Genomic DNA, 19,216 nt, shown 5'->3' on the forward strand with positions numbered 1-19,216 from the left:
AAACAGTCACACAACAAATGACCCTGTCAGAAGCTCCTTTTTATACAGGGCTCAGAGACCAGCAGCTAAGAGCACAAATCACGTCGGAATAGGAGCCTATTGGATAATAAAAAAACAACAAGAAGGCGGGACAAAGACACATGCAATACGCAATAAAAAATAAATAAATAAACTTTAGTTATAACAGATGGATAGTTCACCCAAAAATGAAAATGTATTCCTATTTTATCACCCTCAAGTGGTTTCAAACCTTTAGGTGTATTTTAATTTTCAGTTGAACACCGAATAAGATTTTTTTCAATAATGTTAGGAACCGGTAACCATTGATATCCTTAGTAGGAAAAATAAATGCAGTCAGTGGTTTTTCCCAAGGCACAAACTTTGTTCATCATTTAATGATTGTATTTTTCTGTATTAGACATGGGAAACGCGCTACATACTCCTCCTTTGGCTGTCTATGACATGTCTCATTCCTTTTGACTTGTCTCGCCTGGACGGCCATCTGTCCACTGTCCCGGGGACGAACAGAGAGTCCACCATGGATCGTATTCTGGAGGTTGCCAAGGTAAAGCTGTTTTAGATACTGTTTTAAGTAATAACGGTATTTAGTTTTGTTCATTTCATAAATTGATGACTGAAGCAGTTGTTTGATTTTTCACATCTCTTTTTTTTTTTTGCCAGTCCTTTCTTAGAGTCAGTGACAAATCTCGAGACGCTGCATCAGTGCTGGTATCAAAGTAAGAGCTATAAAAATATTTTTACTATATATACTGTGGGTATGGAAAGTATTCAGGCCCCCTTACATTTTTTACTCTTTTATTTTCTATTGCAGCCATATACTAAAACCATTTAATTCATTTCTTTCTGTCATTAACAATAGTAATAATAATAATAATAATAATAACAATAATAATAATGCATTTTACTTAAAGGCGCCTTTCTTGACACTCAATGTCACTGTGCAAGACGGCAAGGGCAGTCAGTTCAAATAAAAACACAATATAATAGAAGACAAAAGTAGTGCAGTTAAAGAAAGTAGAGCTGCGTCCCAAATGGCACACTATACACTATGCTCTCATGCACTATGTACTTATGCACTTACACACTCAATAGGATAGTATATGTATGTAGTGTCGTCCCAAATGGCACACTTATGTTTTTTTACTAAGCGGAAATTCAAACCGTTTCCCTGATGACGTTTGACGGTTGCCAAATCATTGAAATAAACGACCGAGTTATCAAATAATACCTGCCATGAGTATAACCGCATTCACCATCGGGAGGCGCTATAATCACTCTCGCAGGATAATTTTGCTTTCACCATCCAAAAAAAATAAAAAGTTTTCAACATGTGCGTCCGATAGCTCCGCCTCTTCCACTACGTAAGCAAACCTGCGGTCGTTGAGTGCGTGACGTGTCCATCATTACACACTTAATTTTAGCGGCTGAATGAGTGCATCATCCGGGTAATTAAAGTGCACTTATTATTGCACTAGAGTTTTCAGTGTGAACACACTACTTACACTATTTATACTACAAAATGGCGTAGAATAGTGCATACGTATGCGATTTGGGACGCAGCTTAGGTTGTTCCAAACACTTTATATTTGAATTGTAAATGAGAGTTTAGATTACGGAGATCAGGAGAAAGTGAATTTCAAAGCTGAGGAGAAGAGCGGCTGAAGGCTCTGCTTCCCATGGTGATAAGGCGGACAGGGGGAACCGTAAGGTAAATGAAAGAAGAAGATCTGAGTGTTCGTTGTGTGGAGATATGAACAATATATAATAAAAAAAAATTACAATTCTCAAAAAAAGATAGGAAGCCAATAGGGATGTAACGGTATCAGAATTTCACGGTACGGTAATACCTTGGTATGAATGTCACGGTACGGTATTTATTGAATCATTTACAGGATAAACAAAACTAATGAAAATACCCCAACAAAGTGCCAAAAGTTTCAATGACATACAAATTAGCCATCTATCAGTAAGCTTTGAAACAGGAACTTCAATTTTTCAATTTTAATTACAAAAAACTATTATACCATGTAAAAAAAATAAAGTTTCAATTTAGTATTGTTGAAAACTCATCACATTCAACATTTAATCACTCACTCACTCAACTAAGATAGAGATGGGTTTTAAGGAAAATGATCATATAACTGTAATCTGGTAAAAGCTGGGATCTCTGGGCAATTACAATGTCCCCTGCAATAGTCTGGTAAACATCATTTGGGAAATATAAAAAAAATAAATAAAAAATCCAGGGGGGTAATAATTCTGACTTCAACTGTATACATCCGCACTAAAATATCAATGTGAAAGTCATCGTAACTTGTGTAGAATAGACCCAGCTCCCAATCCAACTTTGAGAACAGATTAACGACGATATTTTTTATTATCGCACGGTAAGAGTTAAGCATTAACACAGCGCGTTAACACCCATAACGGCCCACCAATAATTTAACCTATGCCTTGGCATATTTCACAAATAAATCAATCATTAAATAAAAAATAAAAAATAAAAAAAAAACACTAATCATAATGACAAGCCAAGATTTATTTATTGACAAAATCTGACAATATATGTTGTGTATTTTTTTAACACACTTAATTTCACCTTTAATATTTAGGCTATCCTTCTTGTTTATTTTGTAAATAACAAACAATTACATACATTAAAATTAAGATACAATTTAGAACAGTTTCAAAAAGAGGATTTTTTATAAAAAAAGAAGCCAAGGCTAAGTGTTCAAAAACAGGTCTGACACTTCTTTTCTTCCGGCATATACCATCACATCAACACAATTACAATAAACAAACTGCACTAAACAAAGAGTGATTTTTAAAAGTAAAGTAATAGGCTATTTAAAAGTACACACAAAAAAAAGAAAAATCTAATTTGCGAGAGCAATATGTAGGAATAAAAATCTGGTGTTTAGGTGCTCTGTGTTGACTGGTTTACTCACTGAGCAGTAGAGGGCGCTATTTGAACATTTTTCTCTTTGCTTTAAGAATTTCTATATTGTCTGCAAAGGTTTGTGACCCGTCCAGATGTGAAGCAGAAACGTCTGGGTGATTTTCTGGACTGGTGTCTGACCACCATTTCTCAGAGCAGTGAGATGACCATGGAGGGGACTGTGATCCTTGATGGAGCTCTACAGTCTCTGGTGAGCCTTCAAACTACTGTTTATTTCACATAAAAGGCTGTGTTCAATGCATCCTCCACTTGCCAATGCACTTGCAAAAGGTCTTAAAATGTCTTAAATCTCAAAATCCAACATTTTAGGCCTTAAAAAGTCTTACATTTACTGAAGTATTGTGTTGTAGGTCTTTTTGTTCATTGCTATCCAACCTAACAAAACCCATACAATCACCAACAATCCAACTCAATGAAACTTTAAACTTATTATTTCTATATTGAATTTTTAACTGTTTCTTAATTTTTTTTTTTCCCTCGGGTAGTTTGTTTTGCTGTTTTGCTTTTATTTATATCAATAAATACCCATTATTTGCTGCACCTGAGTCATCGCTCCTTTTTCCCCAAACTACAACTGTGACAGGTTTAATTATTTTCCTTACAATAACACTAAAAGTGCTCCATGCATTTACTGCTGAACAGGGGTTCAACTACCCATTTACTGAAGCGTTCAAGTATATATAAATACATATATATATATATATATATATATATATATATATATATATATATATATATATATATATATATATTAGTGCTGTCAATCGATTAAAAAAATTAACTAATTAATCGCACCTTTTTAAAAAAATTAATCGCGATTAATCACATTTAAAATACTGAAACTTGTAATTTTGGCTATTTAAATGTAAAATTAATGTAAACGCAAGAAAAAAAATATTTAAATTCAAAATATTATTGTTTAATAGGATTTTTGTTCAACTTGTAACACAGATTTCTTCATGTAAACAACATACCCACAATAAACCATCAAGATTCTGGCTTGACAGCCAAATTTATTGCCGAAATTAAAACACAGGCATGTTAATGACATTTAAATTTCAAAACAATCAATGCCAATAAAGAAAACATTGATTTCCATGTTGGATTCTAAGTGGACTGCAAAAAAATGCCAAAATACAGGAATTACAGATATGGAAAATGAACAATTATACTAATAAACTATAGAATACTAACTGTTGCACTCATTGTAAAGTTTTATTGCTGTGAGTTGAGAACATTAGTTATAGAGTAGAAACAATTTTGCTTAATCCTCCTTTACATTCATCCAGTTGCTAGGAGTGTCCCGCAAGTGCACAGAGACTCCCAAATGCCCGCAAATGAATGATAATTTCTTGCAAACCGGTCGTTAAATACATTGCACACCCCTCTCGCCCCTACTCAGATACGTTGCTCACTCCACCCCTGACACCCCTCAACAGGCCTAACACAGACATACACACAGACAGACACACACAACGCGCTGCAGAAGTTTTGGCCCCAACGGCCTTCCATACTGGAGCGACTCCCCTCAGTATTACTGTATTTCACAAGAATTCTGACACATTAACACAAAGCATATACTTTCGTTGCGTTTAATGAGGAAACACGCTAAACTTGGAGGGCGCATGCTGAAAGGCAGAGTAATGCCCTGTCTTTGACAGCTCGCGACTTCACCAGACGTTCTGAGTACATTTACATAAGACACCAATACTCCGATTTTAATATGATTAAGATAATACTCTTATTAAAATTCTACCATGTAGCCTTAAAAGGAACCTTACCTTAAAGGAACACCCAGTCACGAAATGCAGAGGATTTTCTTTCTGTTCGCCATGTGGTATCAACTTACAACAGATGTCGAAAGTTAAAAATGAAACACCCGAAATTGCATGAAACTGTGGATAACCTGTGATGCAACTAATTGTTTTATACTGGAACTTGCCTTCAAAAAGTGCATCCTTGGTCTTATCCACATTTATTGCATGCTGAACACACGTCCACCACAACAGGAAGTAAAAAAACCTGAACTGCGTTTATTGCGTTAATTTATATATATATATATATATATATATATATATATATATATATATATATATATATATATATATATATATATATATATTTATATTTATATTTATATCTATATCAGGGCTCGACAATAAGGACTGCCCGATGGCCCTGGGGCCAGCGTGCGAGACGCTCGGCCCAATGTACAGAATGTTACTGGCCCGATCGGGCCAGTGCTGCCTTGTTGCCTACCAGATCGAGCCAGAGCTGCATGCTGCGACTGTCTGTCAATTGTGTGCAAATACAATTTTACGGTTCTTTCACACATAGACATTTGTTTCGGGATCGGTCTCGTTTCCCCCTTTAGCATGGTTTGTTTGGCATATATCCAGCAGTTGCGCTCGCATCCGCGCCAAATCAATCAGTTCGAGATCGCCTGAATGAGACGGTCTCTGTCCTATTGAGCGGATCGATTTTAGTGAGAAAACAAAGCAATGCAATGAACTAACCACCCAGGCTATATCACAGTGTATTATGATTGTGTAATAGCCACATATACGGCTATATGAAGAGAGAATGATGACCAGGGCGAGATCTCATTCTTACCGGTAAATGGGAAAGTGAAAGCATGCTGACATATTACCGAGAGCTGTTTATGCAGGCTGATCTTGGTTTATCCATTAGGAAAATTGACCGAAATTACTATCTGATCAATTTTTTCCATGTTTTAATCTTTTAGTATGTTGTGTTAGGCCTGTTGTTTTGTTCATTTCTGCACTGACAGCTCGAAAGAAAGATCAACATTGATCTGCTTTGCGATCTGATGCAGTCTCGGTTCATGTGCTATGTCTCTCTATAATTTAAGCCTAAAATGCAGAATTCTAGCCAACGTTTCTTTAATAGATTGATTAATTCAATAGATAGATTTATTATCCAGTTTGTCATGGCAGTTTTCATTTTAAGGCATTGTTTGTTCTTTTTTTCGTTTTCTATTTTGCGCTCCACGTCTCTTCACTCTTTTCTCCATTTTAAACAAGTGACTGTAACCGAGCAACGAATTCATCAAATGGTCAACAAAGAGGGAGAGGTGGTGTAATTGATTTTTTTTTAATTGAATACCATATTATATTCATAAAAAATGCAGGATAAACATTTTTAACCAAAAATATTTGTTTATTTTTATTATTTGAAACTTTTAATAAGGATAATTTCAAAAATAGTTTTGGCACAATGGTGCCTCCCCATGTGTGGCGCCCCTATAATAAATAATACTGCTAATAATAATAACATTATACAAAAGCAAATTGTTATGAATGAACTGAAAAAGCCTCCCGAGATGAAGACACAAGAAGACATAAAAGCAGTGATTTTTCATATTTATGTAGGCTAGAAAATAACATGTTTTGTAATATTTTAATCCTTTATATTTATATCCTATATCTATTCTTTTTATTTCCTATATATATATCCTTAATATTTAATTTTTTTCATATGTAAATATATTTGTCTATTGCTCTCTTGTGTGTATTAAGCAGTGCGTAAGCGATGCGCAACTCTGCGCTGGAGTTTAGACCGGGTTTGTTTTTGTCTAATAAAAATTCTATTCAAGTTTCTCAAAATAGCAACGCGCTAGCAGTGTGCGTCAGAACGCCTTCCTTTTTAGACCTGAACGCCTATGGGCGCACATATGAGCGCTAATGCATTTGCTATTTAAACAGCGTAGCGCAACGCCTCAAAACAACTCTTGCGACAAGCTGAAGCTAGCGAAAGACTATTGCGCCGCGCCTTGCGCCACACTGCGCCGGGTGTATGATAGGGCCCAATATTTTTTCATAACTAATTACTAATACCTGATTTGTTTTATCTTTGCCATGATGACAGCACATAATATTTTACTTTCTATTTTTCAAGACACTTCTATACAGCTTAAAGTGACATTTAAAGGCTTAACTAGGTTAAAAAGGTTAGCTAGGCAGGTTAGGGTAATTAGGCAAGTTATTGTGTATTGATGGTTTGTTTTGTAGACTATCGATAAACAAATTAGCTTAAAGGGGTTAATAATTTTGACTCTAAAATGGTGTTTAAAAAATTTAAAACTGCTTTTATTCTAGCTGAAATAAAACAAATAAGCTGTTCTTCAGAAGACAAAATATTATCTGACATACTGTGAAAATTTCCTTGCTCTGTTAAACCTCATTAGGGAAATATTTAAAAAAGAAAAAAAAATCAAAGGGGGGCTAATAATTCTCACTTCAACTGTATATGGGAAAAACAACAAATGCACAGGTAATTGGAACTGTTATGTTTCAATAAGCAATATAATACATTGCTTTTTTAATGCTCTCAAAAATATACTTGATATGTTGTGTGAGCAGTTTCTTTAAATTATGTTGCATAATTTGAAGAACTGTCAGATCTCAGCATTGTGATGCCGAATTTTCCCTTTTCTGCCAGTAGGTGGTTTCGGCTTGTAGAAAAGAGGGCTTGGAGCACAATCTTAGTCACCAAAACGGTACAATTTGAAAGGGAACAACCTAAAAGGTGCAGTTTCAAGGGTTTTAAAAAAATATTTGGGTGAAGATTACTTCACATACACACTCTATTTAATTCAGTTCAATTTACCTTAATTTGTATAGTGCTTTTACAAAGTAAATTGTGTCAAAACAGCTTGACATAGAAGATTTCTCCCTGGAAGTTTCTAACATACATTGAAAGAGCTTGACTAGAGGTTCAGGTGTGTTTAATTGGGGTTGGAACAAAAATATTTAGGACACCAACCCTCCAGAACAGAGTTTAGACACCTCTGTCTAGGGAAACCAGAGACTTATTTTACATCTTGTAAGTGGCATATTGGGTCCCCTTTAACACTTTTTTTTCTTTTTTTTTTTTACAATTTGTATAATTTATTTATTATGTGGCATGAATTTATCAATCATTGAAATGTTCATTTGTTGACATGAATAACAGAATGGTTATAAGAGCCACTAGGGGTCCTTGTACCCCTTGTTGAAAAACATTGATCTAATACATTAAGACTAGCGGAGCCAACAGCAGAACAACATAACAGACACAAGAAATTAATATTGCTGGTTATGGATGAATATGAAACAGAATGTTATCATTAGGTTTTATAGTTAGCATTCTTGCTGTGAATGGATTTTAAAGCCTGTAATTCCTGCATTGTTTAATAATAGCTACATATCAGTTGATACCTGCCAAAGCCAGTATAGTGTTACATGGCAAAGTTAAAGCTGTAGTAATTGCTCATTTAATGCTTGATCTTTATCAGAATTTGTTTCTTTGCATTGGGACATCCTGCACGTGAAATCGATCCTGCTATTGTAATGCTTTTGTGAAGCGTATCTCTGTTGCTCGAGGCTTACAAAACTGGCTCTGTGTGTTGGGAATGCCTGAGGTGCTAAAACTGCCATCAACGTTTTGCATATTAGCTTTAAATGCCACAGGGTCAGTCAGTAAGCAAAAACATGTGCGGTGCACTTTTATGCTCGATAATTGCTTTTAATGGACTTCTGCTGGCATTAAACTCAACTGGTTTTTGCAAATGTGTTTAATAAATTTGAATTCACTTCAGTTTATTAATGCATTGCATCAAAAGATTTTTAAAGGTTAGCTATGGATGTTATGCATTTCCCAAACAGGGCCTCAAGTAGTTATGCAGAGTTTGCATAGACGAACTTAAACACATGCTATACAAAAAAAAAAAAAAGAAAAAATTTTGAAAACAGTTTCATAGTTCTAATCAAGTGATGATTTTTTACCAGGCCCAGCTCTTCAAGCATGGGAAACGGGATGACTTTCTCCAGTATGGTGTGTATCTTTTTTTTAATTTCTATCAAACCAAAATGTATTTAGATAAATGTTTACCAATCTCCTTACATTCGCAGCCCCCACAGTTCTTGAGTGCCTGAACCAAAAGAAAATAGCCGAAAGTAACCAGGCCACATTGCGTAAACTTGGAGTAAAGGTTGTCCAGAGACTTGGCTTAACTTTTCTGAAACCACGTTTGGCAAAATGGAGGTAATTGAGGAGTAAATTATTGTTACAGCATGAAGAAATCAACCCAAAATAATGTGTCAATTGTGTTTTTCATGACCAGGTACCAGAGAGGAAGTCGGTCACTTGCTGTGAACCTGGCCCAGTCTTCTGTCACTGAAAGTGTAGAGGCTACAAAACCTGATCTAGAGTCTGTTAGCCAGGAAGAAGACTATGACATACCTCAGGAGGTAGAGAATGTCATTGGTAAGTATCTATTTGTTTTATTTTCTTAACATTCTCTTGTAAAATAAACAAACATTCTCTTGTAAAGCTAATTTGCATAATCTGTTGTAGAACAACTGCTGTTGGGACTGAAAGACAAAGAGACTATAGTCCGATGGTCTTCTGCCAAAGGGTGAGAATAGTCACGTTCGTAAATTACACTTTGTTTTATTTGGCCTAACTGAACTGGCTATCATAGTGTCATGCTTCTCTCTGAAAAAAATGTATAGCAAAAGCAAATGATAATTGTTATTTTTTTAACCAGCATTCCTTTTTTTAACTGCCTGCAGGATTGGTAGAGTAACTGGTAGACTGCCTAAAGAGCTTGCTGATGACGTGGTTGAATCTGTTTTAGATTGTTTCAGGTATGAAATTACATACCTGAGATGTAATGATATGATTGAAGTGTTTTCAAATACAGAATTTTATTATATTACACTATATATTTTTTTTATAATGTGCAGTTTTCAGGAAACAGATAATGCTTGGCATGGGGGCTGCCTGGCTCTTGCAGAGCTAGGCCGAAGAGGACTGCTGCTTCCTTCTCGTCTGTCAGACGGTTAGTTTGTATTTTCTTTTAATCTGTTATATTTGAAATCTGCCTTACCAACATAAGTTATGGTGGCTGAGAGAGCTTTAGCCTGCTGCAATTTAAGAAAGCATATGCAATTACAAAAAACGCCAGCAAATTGAGAAAAGATCTGTTTGACAGCACATGTCATTTCTGCATTACACTTTCGAATAACTCTAAAAACAAATAAACTGTTTCAAGGAGACCATAAATCGTGACAGACCTGACTATTCAGATAATGATTATTTAGGCTTATAAATACAAAAGACATGGTTCTCGGGATATTAAAATAAACAAACAGGAACTCGCCTATCAAGGATCACTTACAACTTCATTGAGCACTTCACAGCACAGCGGCATTCGTCACTTGAGTTTTTCCGTTTTTGGGTCCACTTGAAATACTCAGCCATCGTATTAAGTAGTCAAACTCATTAATCCTAATCTGAGAATAATGTGCGTTCTTTGTACTTTTCATGCCTCACTACAGAAATACTCAGGAAAATGAAATAAAATTTATTCAAACACTTTATTCAAATATTACAAGTTTGGCTTGCTACTTTATTGAGTAAAAATGCCACCACCCACTCACTTTTTGTTACATTAGATTGAATATTGAATATAAACTGGGGTGCTGTCTTTTTCTAGTCAGTGCATAATGTTTATACATCAAGAATACTTAAAAACGTGTTTATTTACATATATCTTTAAGGGAGATGCTTTTATTCAAAGTATCTTACATTGAACGTATACATTATCAGTTCAATCATAACTTTAAAATTCATAAGTAAGTTATTTTACGGCCATAAATACTATAATAATTCAAGACTTGATGGTAGCTGCTGGTCATATTTCTGCAAAGTCTTTCTTTAATGTTGATGTTTTCACTGGACCGCTTTTCTTTCAACCATCTGAATTGCAGCAGTCCACTGTTTAACTACTCTTCATCAGCAGTTTTGTGACCTTTTTCTTCGTGGACGGGATGGTTCTTTAACCTTTGCTCGTTTGTTAGTGTGTCTTAAGGGTCTATTATTTGCCCTTTTTTGTCCCAATGCCACCATGCTTGCATTGAGTATGTTAGGACTGTCTTTGACTGAGCAGTTGTCAGGAGAAGGAAGACACTTAGTGTTCTGACTCTCGGTCACATCTTGTTGCTTAACAGAAGTGTCATTGATGATGTCCCTTGAGCTAGCTAACTGGCATAAAGCAAACGCTGCTGTCTGCCTTTGGTCACATGGTTCTAGATCCTGGGGTGACTCAGTTGTGGATACTTCAGCATTGCTGATGGTTTCTTTTTCCGGAGTTTCAGAGGTGTTGGGCAAGGCTTGGTTGCTGGACTGTACCCTGAGGCAGAGGTTGAGCGGAGCCTCTTCTTGACTACTTTCTGAATCATAATGCAGTTCTCGGTCAGGATAGTGATGATGTGTCATGTTGTTGGATGTGGCCTGGTCCCTTTTTGAAAGGTTAAGAGGACCTATCTCCTCTTCGGTTTCTTCATCCTCTTCCTTGTCTGAAATGTCACTGCTTCTTGAGGAAATTGTGGTTTGTGAATCATACCTGTAAAGATGAGACAAGATGTCATGTAATTAATGTTTTGCAAGGAGGAAATTAATCTTACGTATATCATATTTATTTCTCCCACTTAGATTTTACCTACCTTTCTGTCTTTTGTAACATTTTCTCTTGATTTTGTCCACATGGCATTTTGGGTAAGTTATCATTTGCTTTAGTCGACCCTGATATGATATGCGATTGGCTGCCTGAGTGAGACTCCCCATGGGAAGCAAGTCTGAGTCCAACAGGGATACGCTGGGTGACATCTGCAGTACTGGGCCTGTCTGGAGACCCAGAGGCATCACATCCTTCTAAAGGACTCTCGCGAATACCTTTGTCTCCTGTATTATGCTCCTGGACTGCCCTATCCTCAGCAAGCCTGCTGTAAGATTCAGGATGCGTTAGGGGGACCAGGTGCCCTCCATACTCTCGAGGATAAAATCTGCTACTGTACACATCCAGAGGAAGATACCTTGATCTCTGTAAGGGTATAGAGAGTTCAGGATGCTGATAGAAGCTGTAGGGTAGAGGTGGACTGGGGAAAATAGAGTGACCATATCTGTAGTGATAAGGGTGGAGAAGGGAAGAATTAGGTGGGATCAAAGGTGACGGCACTAGTGGTCTCTGGGTCTCTCGAGGTGTTACTTGGTAGGCTGGAGTGCTTGCTTGGTTATGTGGGTAGGGTGCGTAGAGGGGAGGCAAGGACCTTTCGGGCACCATGTATGGAGGATATTCTGGTATTGGAGGAAGAAGATGTGCTGAGGAAGCAGATGTTACCCAAGGTGCAATTTGTTGGTAGAAGTGAGGAATGGTTGATTGATCATCCTTATGTGGAGACAAAGAAAGAGCTTCACTTTCGCATGTTCGTGCAACTGGCGAGAAGGCCGAAGATATTTTGTTCTGTGCAATGTCCATGTCTTCACTTTTGTCCTTGGCCTCAAGAGCTGGCTCAGTGTCATCTTTACTGACCTCCTTGATGGGACTTTGAGGCTTTTCTCTTGCTTCCTTAGTCACCGCTTTCTCAATCTTGACATTTTCTATAGGTTTGGTTGATTCAGCATCCAGTGGTAGCTCTTTGCTGTTGTGACTGAAAGCTGGGCTATGCTGGGAAGCTCTGGATGCTTTCCCTGTCTGTTCCATGCGCTGAGACACTAGAGAGATGGAGTTCTTGCACAGATTATACTTCATGTGGTTGAAGAGGTGAGACTTGATGTTGCAGGTGAATGGACATTGGAAACACTGATATTTAAAAGGCTTGCCAGGAGGACGAGGAATGTAATGGGGTTTCTTCGGTTTTCTGCCCTGAAGGGTTTCCATAGTGGTGCAGTTGTTCAAATCCAGTGCTGCGTGGTTTGTCAGTCCTATCTGCCAATGGGGAAATAAAAAAATATATATATATGATTAACAGTTCTGCCACACCCTGTAAGAGCAGCACTCTTCATTTGTTTTTGGGTCACATCTTACTAGTAATAGAAATAAATATAGCAAATTCATTGTCTTTTAAACCTTTTATTTAGAATGTAGCCGCTCTTTAATGTTTGCTGGATTCTGTTTTAGCATGACACACTCTAGCTGCACTACCGAAGCCTGAAGTGTAGGCCTGTAGAAACATGCTCCCCTTCTTCAAAATTTGATGGCGTGGGAAACCTCATACACCTGTTTCCCATGACCTTACCTGCAGGATACAAGATATTTAAATGTTAATCTTACTCGCACTGTAAATGTAGAGAAGCTACCCCAGCTATTCATTTGAAATCGGATTTTATAACACTGGTAACAACATGGACTTCTTCAGTGCTTGAAGGAATTTCTTCTACAGTTCATCACTACAATGAGGATACGTAATGGTCTGGTAAGTGTGCAAAGATTTTGAGGCCTGAAGGTTTGTATTGGTGCTAAGAAGATTGAAGAAAGAGATTGTCAGGCAAGTTATGCAGAAAATGACTCCACCTTAAGGAACCTGTTTGTCACTAGCTGTCGCAAGAAGTGGTGGCTCAGGTTTTGGCTCCCATGTTTTATACGAAGCCGCTCCCTCCTCAAGGCACAAATTAAAAGACATTTTTTGTTGGATTGTGAAATTACATTTTGCTGCAATATCCATTGTTTCCTGGTTTTAATTCTGTAAATAACCCAATATCTTGTGAAATGTGAAAAAGTTTATTTTTTTTTCTAAATGGAAAAACTTTATAGGTTGCTTATAGCCTGAACAACCACATGACAAGTAAACTTTTTTTACAAGGTGTAGTCTAGCAGGTGCAACTAAAGTCAGCTATTTGGATCTACCTCTGAAACACCTGCCTGACATGACATCAACAGTTAAGCTTTAAGAAATGTTACAGTTGAACATACACATGAACAGTACATATGAACAACAGTAACAATGACTGCAGTCATTATCAATCGACATTGTCATACTCTTACCTGTTGTCAGATTCCACGTTCACGATATTGGATGTATCATTGATGGATGTAGATCCACAGTGGTCATCCAGAAGTCTCTGAAGTGGAAGAGTTTGTCTGGCGTGCTTGTCCTCGAAATCGACTGTCTGTTCGTTTAGGTGCTCCGTCTAGATTCTGATGAGTCTGATGAGCCTCTCGCTTTCTCTCTTAGGTGTTGACTCTGTGGGGTGGAGTCTGTGCCCAAGCAGTAGAGCCCTGAGGCAGCATCAATGCGCCTGCTATTAGGCAAGCCCCAAGCCACGATACGCTGCTAGTTTGCCTCCTTGTCTCACCTGCTTGTGACAATCCACATGGACTTTAAAATCCAGACAAGACTGTTTGCGCCTTTTGTTTGCCTAAATGGTTGAATTAGCTCAGGAGTGGTGGAGTTAGGTGTGAAGCAGGTTTGAGGATGTTGTCAGAGGGGTGTGGAAATATTCAGGACAACCAGTGAGATTTGCATGTGTGCTGCGCTTGATGTGAAGTGTCTTTCAGAGTGATTATGAAAATTCTTGTTCTGAGCTTGCAGTTATTTATGCTGGATCCGGATCGTAGTTTTCACAAATGGGGTTAGTTTTATTTTGAAATACATTCACATTTATTCACAATACAGTACTCACTGCATATACAGCATGAATCATAAACTGTGAATACTGTTCATTTTGGCCCCACCAACATTTTAGGAAAATTGTTCCTTGTAATATCTTTCCAAAAAAAGTATTTATTTTTAGTGTAATTATGTGTATCTATTTGTTTGCAACACTTTTTATGTACCACGTTTCAATACATCCAATACATACATTTGTGTGTGTGTGTGTGTGTGTGTGTGTGTGTGTGTGTGTATGTATGTATGTATATATATATATATATATATATATATATATATATATATATATATATATATATATATATATATATATATATATATATATATATATACAGGCTTTATACAAAAATTAATCTAATAAAAAATGACTTTAATATTTAAGTTTTCAGCAGTGATAACAAGAATGAAAACTTTTTTGGTTCGAGAAAGAAATTGTTCAACAAGTTACAGTATACGGTCTAGCGGAAAATAAATAATAAATAAACTATTTATGAATAAATAATTTGAATACATTTAAAAAATATATTAAAGGTAATAAATAAAATATGCATAGACACAGTAAACAAATGAATGATTACATGATATTTTACATGCAGACAAAGTCGTAGAAAAAAAATAGCAATGCAATAGTGATTAAAATGTACGTCCTACAATTTAATCATTTTAAATTTACCCTGCTTTAGACAGAAATAAGGAATAGCATCTTAGTTCAGCAAACTTTATACAAAACACCAGCAGTTATCCCCGCTATCATCCTCTAACCACAGAAAGTGGATTGCTGGATTGCATTTATAAATACAAGCACAACCATGTGAGAGGGATGCAGGCTTGCTATTTGTCTTGTTACAGCGTTGCCAGCCAATAAAGAATGTGTTCCCTTCGTGGACATCAGGATGGCAAGAAATAATTTTGCTAGCTTGGATAGTAAAATAAAACTGGTGTTCATAACGACCACCTTTCGAGAGAATTTCCCATGGTGTTAATGTCAGGCATCTGAAAAAAATCTTATATTTAATCCTCAGTTGTAGTTTGGCTGCTTTTAACTTTGGATCAGGATGTTTGTCGCTTACGTTTGTCATTTTGATTTCGTTTATGGAAAATTTACGCTCGAGTAGTGGATTGTTTCTGACAGCACCTACTAGTGGTTGAAGTAGTTGATCGCTCGACTAGTCTATGCAATAGAGATGTGCGGATCAGCCTAAATGATACCCGGCGGTGGGGGGATAGTCGTGGACTCCACCCTCTCTATTCTGCCCCCTCAGGCAGCCGCCTGGGTTGCCTCTAAGCATGCGCCAGCTCAGTGTGAATATCAACAGCAGATTCAGTGAGCTTTAATCTGCGCATCTCTGATAGTAAAACAATACGTTAATCGTAAACGTTTTTAAATGAACATTTATTTATAAAAACAAAAGTTTGTCTTTAGACAACATTTTCTTCGTTTTTCAAATAGATACAGAAAGTAAAAATAAGACATTTTTAGTTTTTACAGACACAGGAACAAGATAACAAAAAGGATGCTACTTCAGCCTACACGCCAGCTATGTTTGGTTTACTTGGCCTTTTTCTTTGCACTGTGCAAAGACAGAATAGCATCTATTGTGCCTGTATTCGGGCGATTCAGCCTCGCCTCCAAAACGCGGCCAGCTGCACTGAATGAGCATTCACTTTCACCGCTTGTTGTAGGAATAAACAAGATTCTCCTCGCAAGGCGCTGCAGTTGTGAAAATAAGCGATCTTGTTTCTCCAAGAATGATAGCAGATTTTTCTTCTGATGATGACTCTAACTGAAACTTTGAACAGTAGGCTACTCTTCATCCATTATTTTGGGTGTCTCATCTTCCCATTCTGCAAAGCTCACTCCCTGCTTTTTTTGCTGGTCCACTGCCATGTCCTGCTACATCCCCCCTTAATTAATCATAAAGTATTTTTTTTATTACCCGACCTGCCCAACCCGTGGATTATCCATAGTGCTTGCAGATATACATAACTACCATCCGCACACTAATGCCATCTCTACTATGCAAGCACTAATATATATATATATATATATATATATATATATATATATATATGGTAACACTTTACAACAAAGTTCATTATTTAATGCATTTACTTACGTGAACTAATCATGAACAACACATGTACAGCATTTATTAATCATAATTGAACATTTACTAATGCATTATTAACATCCAAGTCCATGCTTGTTAACATTAGGTAATGCACCATGAGTTAACATGAACTAACAATGAACAACTGTCTTTTCATCAACTAACGTTAACTAACATAAACAAATACAGTAGTAAATGTATTGTTCATTGTTTGTTCATGTTAGTAAATGCATTAGTTAACATTAACTAATGAACCTTATTGTAAAGTGTGACCATATATATATATATATATATATATATATATATATATATATATATATATATATAATCGAAACAAAAACAAAAAAACTCTGAAATGTACCAAAATAAGCATTCAATTTAATTCCAGTTCATTTGTATAGTACTTTGCAGAATAGTTATTGTGTTAAGCTTTACAAAAGGTGCACATTATTGCAACTCCATTGGAAGGGTTAAGTGACGATGAACGCTTCAGTTGTACTGCTGAAAATGTTGGCAAGCATTTGGCATCGCAAGAATAAATAATATTTTAAATATACTCCTATTTGATTACAAATAATAATATATTTAATTTGTCGTCTTTACATAATCAGTTACCCCAAATTTCACAATATTAAAAAACAAATGATTATTGCATACTAATGTTTTGTTCTCATCTATCTTCCAGTGGTGCCTCTGATTCTGAAAGCTCTGACATATGATGAGAAAAGGGGAGCGTGCAGCTTGGGATCGAATGTGCGAGATGCAGGCTGCTATGTGTGCTGGGCTTTCGCTCGTGCCTATGAGCCCACTGAACTAAAGCCTTATGTCAACCAGATTGCCAGGTACGAACCCAATATCACCACACCATTGTACTTCACTAAAATATAATACATGTTATTAGCCCACAGTAATCCATATAGGGACTTATCGGCACAACACATAGACATTACCTGAGTCTTTTTTGGGGATGCAATATATACAGTTGAAGTCAGAATTATTAGCCCCCCTGAATTATCAACGATGGTTGGTTCTAAAATTGCTTAAAGGGGTAAATAATTTTGTCCCAAAAATGTTTTTTAAAAAATGCAAAACTGCCTTTATTCTAGCTGAAATAAAACAAATAAGACTTTCTCCAGAAGAAAAAAAAATATTATCAGACATAATGTGAAAATTTCTTAGCTATGTTTAACATAATTAAGGAAATATTTAAATAAGAAAAAAAAAGTTCAGAGGTGGCTAATAATTCTGACTTTAACTGTATCGGATTCGGCCGTACATAAAAAGCAATTCTAGCAACATTTTAGCTGATTGCGCAACATCTCTATTTCTATTGGAGGTGTCAGTGTCAGTATGGTTTAAAAAAAAAAAAACACTATAGTATTTGCTATAAATTGCTTTAGTATATTTTCACGTAGATGGCTTAAGACAGAAAATAGATCTGGTAGCAGATATCACAGCCTCTGCACTTTTTTGTTAACAATGCCTAATTAAAGGGTATCTGCGGGCTCTTAAAAATTTGACTAAAATCTTAAATCTCATAACATACTTTTTAGGCCTTAAAAAGACTTAAATGTACTAAAATATTGGGTTGTATGTCTTAAATCTTTTTTTAACAGGTCTTAATTTTTCTTTGTTCATGTATAGCTAGCCAATCTGGCCTTTAACACCCATGCAATCACCAACAATCTTATTAAAACTTTGAACAGTTTATTGAAAACTAGCATTTATATAGTTTCCTTGCAGTATTTATATAGTTTCCTTAGCATTTAGCCCTGGGTAAGTCTAAAATTTTATTTATAATGTTCTTAAAATGTCTTTAAGGGCCTACTCACACTATGCCATCCGTACCGTGCCCAGGCCCGTTTCCCGGATCGTTTGAGAAGTGTGAGTGCGCTGAATCAGACTCAAGCACGGTTCACTTGGCCGGCCCTGGCCCGGTTGGAAGAGGTGTGCCTGAGCCCGGTTCACTTGGGCTTTGGCACGGTACGCTTGTGTGTGAGTGCAAAACGCGTCAAAGCCCGAAACTGAAAGCGAGACGTGACTTTTAAAGCACTCTTTCATATGGATTTATTAATAATTCTTACTATTCAGTGAACGCAAACTGCCGTAGTTTATTAAAGACACAAACCCCTCACTGTACGACAGCTGCGCGCCTTCAGCAGACCTCCTCATTCCTGCAGCACGAGAGCCTTATGATTGTTTATGAGCGCCAAAAGTGGAAGATCTGTTCGGCGAAATATCTGACTGCGTGTCACCGCATTCTCAAGGACTGTTTGGCGAAATATTTGACGACATATCAAACGACTGAAACAATATAACTAGAGAAATCTCCACTGTGCTGCTGAGTGAGAGAGCGCTTCTCACTGAACAGCGCAGCAGCGATGACATAAGCGTGCCGAAGCCCGTTTGTGGTGTGAGCGCGGGCCCGGTTCGAGGCAACTGTACCTAGTGTGAGTACGGCCTAAAAGTCTTAAATTTTATTTGGTGAAATCTGCAGAAATTTGTAATTAATAAATTATTAAAAATAACTCTAACTAAATGAAATATTCTTTAGAATACAGGGTTCAACTCAAAGGATTTTTTACTGTGGTTCAGATTTTGTACTTGCCCAGCCAAAATTTTCACTGGCCTCACCAAAAAAAAAAAAAAAAAAGTTAGTACCATGTGACTCT

General features: G+C 36.6%; 2 protein-coding genes and 1 long non-coding RNA gene across 4 annotated transcripts in view; 2 read left to right on the plus strand and 1 right to left on the minus strand.

Annotated features, from left to right (window-relative positions):
* LOC147846022 (uncharacterized) overlaps positions 1–19,216 on the plus strand; it is an 885,319-nt gene that overhangs the window by 574,683 nt on the left and 291,420 nt on the right. The window lies entirely within an intron of this gene.
* The window catches only part of tbcd (tubulin folding cofactor D), a 93,917-nt gene that overhangs the window by 10,505 nt on the left and 64,196 nt on the right, over positions 1–19,216 (plus strand). The window contains exons 5-14 of the mRNA XM_087245093.1: positions 419–565; positions 682–737; positions 3,038–3,170; positions 8,770–8,815; positions 8,893–9,025; positions 9,105–9,247; positions 9,338–9,398; positions 9,556–9,630; positions 9,730–9,824; positions 17,230–17,386. Of these exons, the coding sequence (XP_087101219.1) occupies positions 419–565; positions 682–737; positions 3,038–3,170; positions 8,770–8,815; positions 8,893–9,025; positions 9,105–9,247; positions 9,338–9,398; positions 9,556–9,630; positions 9,730–9,824; positions 17,230–17,386 (1,046 nt within the window). The remainder of the gene's footprint in view (positions 1–418; positions 566–681; positions 738–3,037; positions 3,171–8,769; positions 8,816–8,892; positions 9,026–9,104; positions 9,248–9,337; positions 9,399–9,555; positions 9,631–9,729; positions 9,825–17,229; positions 17,387–19,216) is intronic.
* Positions 10,344–13,972, minus strand: znf750 (zinc finger protein 750). Of its 2 annotated transcripts, XM_087242679.1 has the most exons (4): positions 13,809–13,972; positions 12,894–13,062; positions 11,491–12,752; positions 10,344–11,390 (listed from the first exon to the last, which is right to left on the minus strand). In XM_087242679.1, the coding sequence occupies exons 3-4, from the start codon at positions 12,702–12,704 to the stop codon at positions 10,781–10,783; spliced, it is 1,824 nt and encodes a 607-aa protein (XP_087098805.1). In that variant the 5' UTR covers positions 12,705–12,752; positions 12,894–13,062; positions 13,809–13,972; the 3' UTR covers positions 10,344–10,780.

The sequence above is a fragment of the Danio rerio genome, chromosome 3, assembly GCF_052040795.2.
Source record: "Danio rerio strain M-AB ecotype USA chromosome 3, GRCz13ab, whole genome shotgun sequence".
NCBI lineage: Eukaryota > Metazoa > Chordata > Actinopteri > Cypriniformes > Danionidae > Danio > Danio rerio.

Bases quoted from the DNA above. Each gene is read 5' to 3' on its own strand.
- znf750 (XM_087242679.1), bottom strand. From the start codon at position 12,704: ATGGAAACCCTTCAGGGCAGAAAACCGAAGAAACCCCATTACATTCCT. The intron at 11,391-11,490 runs GTAGGTAAAATC...TCATCTTTACAG, and splicing joins ATGTTACAAAAGACAGAAAG to GTATGATTCACAAACCACAA.